Genomic DNA, 2,614 nt, shown 5'->3' on the forward strand with positions numbered 1-2,614 from the left:
AAAAAATGTGTTGGAAAATAATGATTGACCTTCTTTTCCACTTGCTGGAAAACTATCACATACCATTTATCCTCAAATGTATTGAAATTAGTCAAAATCAGTCAAATTAAAGAGAAAAAAAAATAACGAAGTTATGGATTTAAATCTTACTTAGAGACAAAATAGTTCAAAGGATGTTGAAATTTAAAAAAAAAAATGTGTTGGAAAATAATGATTGACCTTCAAACCAAACAACTACAAGCTCACAACTCTCAACTCTGTGTAACTGAACAAGTAAAGTTGCATTCGTTCACATTCATGATAGAGGCTTCAGTATTTGATTGTTATTTAATCGTAGACGAATCAATTGATGATATGTAGTAGTCCATCACTTGATGTATGATGCTTATTGGATCCCTCTGCTCAAGTATCTCCCTGCTTATTGTTTTTTAATAACTCTATTATCATCGGTCTGCCACTATTGATATTCATACCTCAATAGTCGTTACAATTTTCGCGCACGATCGCTGGATCGCTTCTCATCATGATTAACACTTACAAGTTATAACAGATAATCAAAAATTTGAGGCAATTGGATATCTGGAGACATCGCTGCGTAAGAGAAAAACATAGCACATTCATATATAAAGCAAAACGCATACAACCTTGGACTTCTATCAGATTATTACAAGTTGCGAATCCATGATATTACATGACACCTTGACACAGTTACACATTCGTAATCAAATTTCGATAGGACGAAAGAGAAAAACCCAGAAAGATGATGTTAAATTTCTGGCTTACCCAGAAATTTCAACGGCTTTGACATCAGGATTCTTCACCTCCACCTTAGGAATAGTGACACTCAGAACCCCATTCTCCATTGCAGCCTTAATCTCATCAACCTTGGCATTCTCAGGAAGCCTGAACCTCCTGGAGAACTTGCCGCTGCTTCTCTCGACCCGGTGCCACTTGTCGTTCTTGTCCTCCTTCTCTATCTTCCTCTCTCCGCTGATCTGCAGCACCCTGTCATTTTCAATCTCAACCTTCACCTCTTCTTTCTTCAGCCCCGGAATGTCGGCCTTGAACACATGGGCTTCTGGGGTCTCCTTCCAGTCGATCCTGGTGTTTACAAAAGCCGAGTTTTCGCTAGGGAATGTAGAGAGCAATGAGGAAGGGAATTGGATGTCCCTGAATGGGTCCCAGGGATCGAGGTCGAAGATGCTGCTTCGTCGGGAACTTGGGATGAGCGACATTGTGAATGGATTGGATGTGATCGGAAAGATTGAGTATTTGCTTCACTGATATGATGAGCGGAGGAATGGACGAGTATTTATAAACCATTTTGGGAGATGAAAGAATTTTCGGGAGAATGCTCGGACTAGAAACCGTTTGCTCTGATCTTCTCTCGTACTTTCCAGGACACGCCAGAATGACAATGTCGGCCGAAGGTAGGTACCATCATCATTGGGCCTCCTCATACAACTGTATGGCTCTTGAGAACAAGAAATGGGCTCAAAGAGTCAAAGTTATATTGTGGTCATTGGGCCTCCTCCTGATGCATTCATCCTCTCATTCAGGATATATTGGGGTTATGTTCCCATTACCGCATGCTACTTCCAACATGTTTACAGAAAAACAAATTTTGTAGCAGATTGTTTTGCCTCTCTGGGAATGACAGTCTCTTCACCTTTAGTGTGTTTTTACTTCTTACCCTTGTCTCTGTACCTGGCGTTCCATTTGGATCGGCTGGAAAAGGGGTACTTCTAAAGGTTTCGCTTTGTAGTTTGATTTGTTAAACTTTCTTTTATCCATCCAAAGAAGAAGAAAAAAACAAATTAGTTGAAATATTTGTTTGACACTTTGACATTCATGATGACAGAATAGCTAGACTTGGGGACTTGATTTGTATTCAACCGTAGACACATCAATCATGATATGTAGTAGTTCGTCAATTAACACGTATCATGATTTGTATTTGTAGTTTGATTTGTTAAACTTTCTTTTATCCATCCAAAGAAGAAGAAAAAAACAAATTAGTTGAAATATTTGTTTGACACTTTGACATTCATGATGATAGAATAGCTAGACTTGGGGATTTGATTTGTATTCAACCGTAGACACATCAATCATGATATGTAGTAGTTCATCAATTAACACGTACGTACATGAGGCATGTATGTTGAATCCAGTGGCGTAGCTAGAAACTCGATTTAGAAGGGTCAACACTTACGTGACTATTAAGGTAAGACAAAATATCAATAACCTATTACGTGACTTTTAATAGTCGACTCATACCTAACTTTATAAATTACTTCATTAGATTGATTCATTAAATAAACATCGATTGTAAGGGGGGTGTATTGTATATGGAATTAGTGGAAGTTTTAAAGAAGTCTATGGAATTTAAAAGTCTAGGTGTATTCAATACAGACTTTTAAAAATCAATCAAAGTCTGGGTGTATTCAACTAGATTTTAAAAAATCATTAATTATGAATTCCACCAAAGTTCAAGGGTATTCAATTAAGACTTTTTAAAATGAATAGAAGTTCAGATGTATTCAAAATATCATTCATACTTATGGAATTAATAACTCATGGATAATTGTGGACTTTGTAGTGTAAATTACACACA

The 2,614-nt window shown here is 37.1% G+C and overlaps 1 protein-coding gene across 1 annotated transcript; it reads right to left on the reverse strand.

The window, feature by feature from the left end:
* Positions 1-592: 592 nt before the first annotated feature.
* LOC101298584 (18.2 kDa class I heat shock protein-like) lies at positions 593-1,287 on the reverse strand. Its single transcript, XM_004294541.1, has one exon. The coding sequence runs from the start codon at positions 1,233-1,235 to the stop codon at positions 780-782; it is 456 nt and encodes a 151-aa protein (XP_004294589.1). The 5' UTR covers positions 1,236-1,287; the 3' UTR covers positions 593-779.
* Between the last annotated feature and the right edge of the window lie 1,327 nt (positions 1,288-2,614).

This window comes from Fragaria vesca, linkage group LG3 (assembly GCF_000184155.1).
Source record: "Fragaria vesca subsp. vesca linkage group LG3, FraVesHawaii_1.0, whole genome shotgun sequence".
NCBI classification, from domain to species: Eukaryota; Viridiplantae; Streptophyta; class Magnoliopsida; order Rosales; family Rosaceae; genus Fragaria; species Fragaria vesca.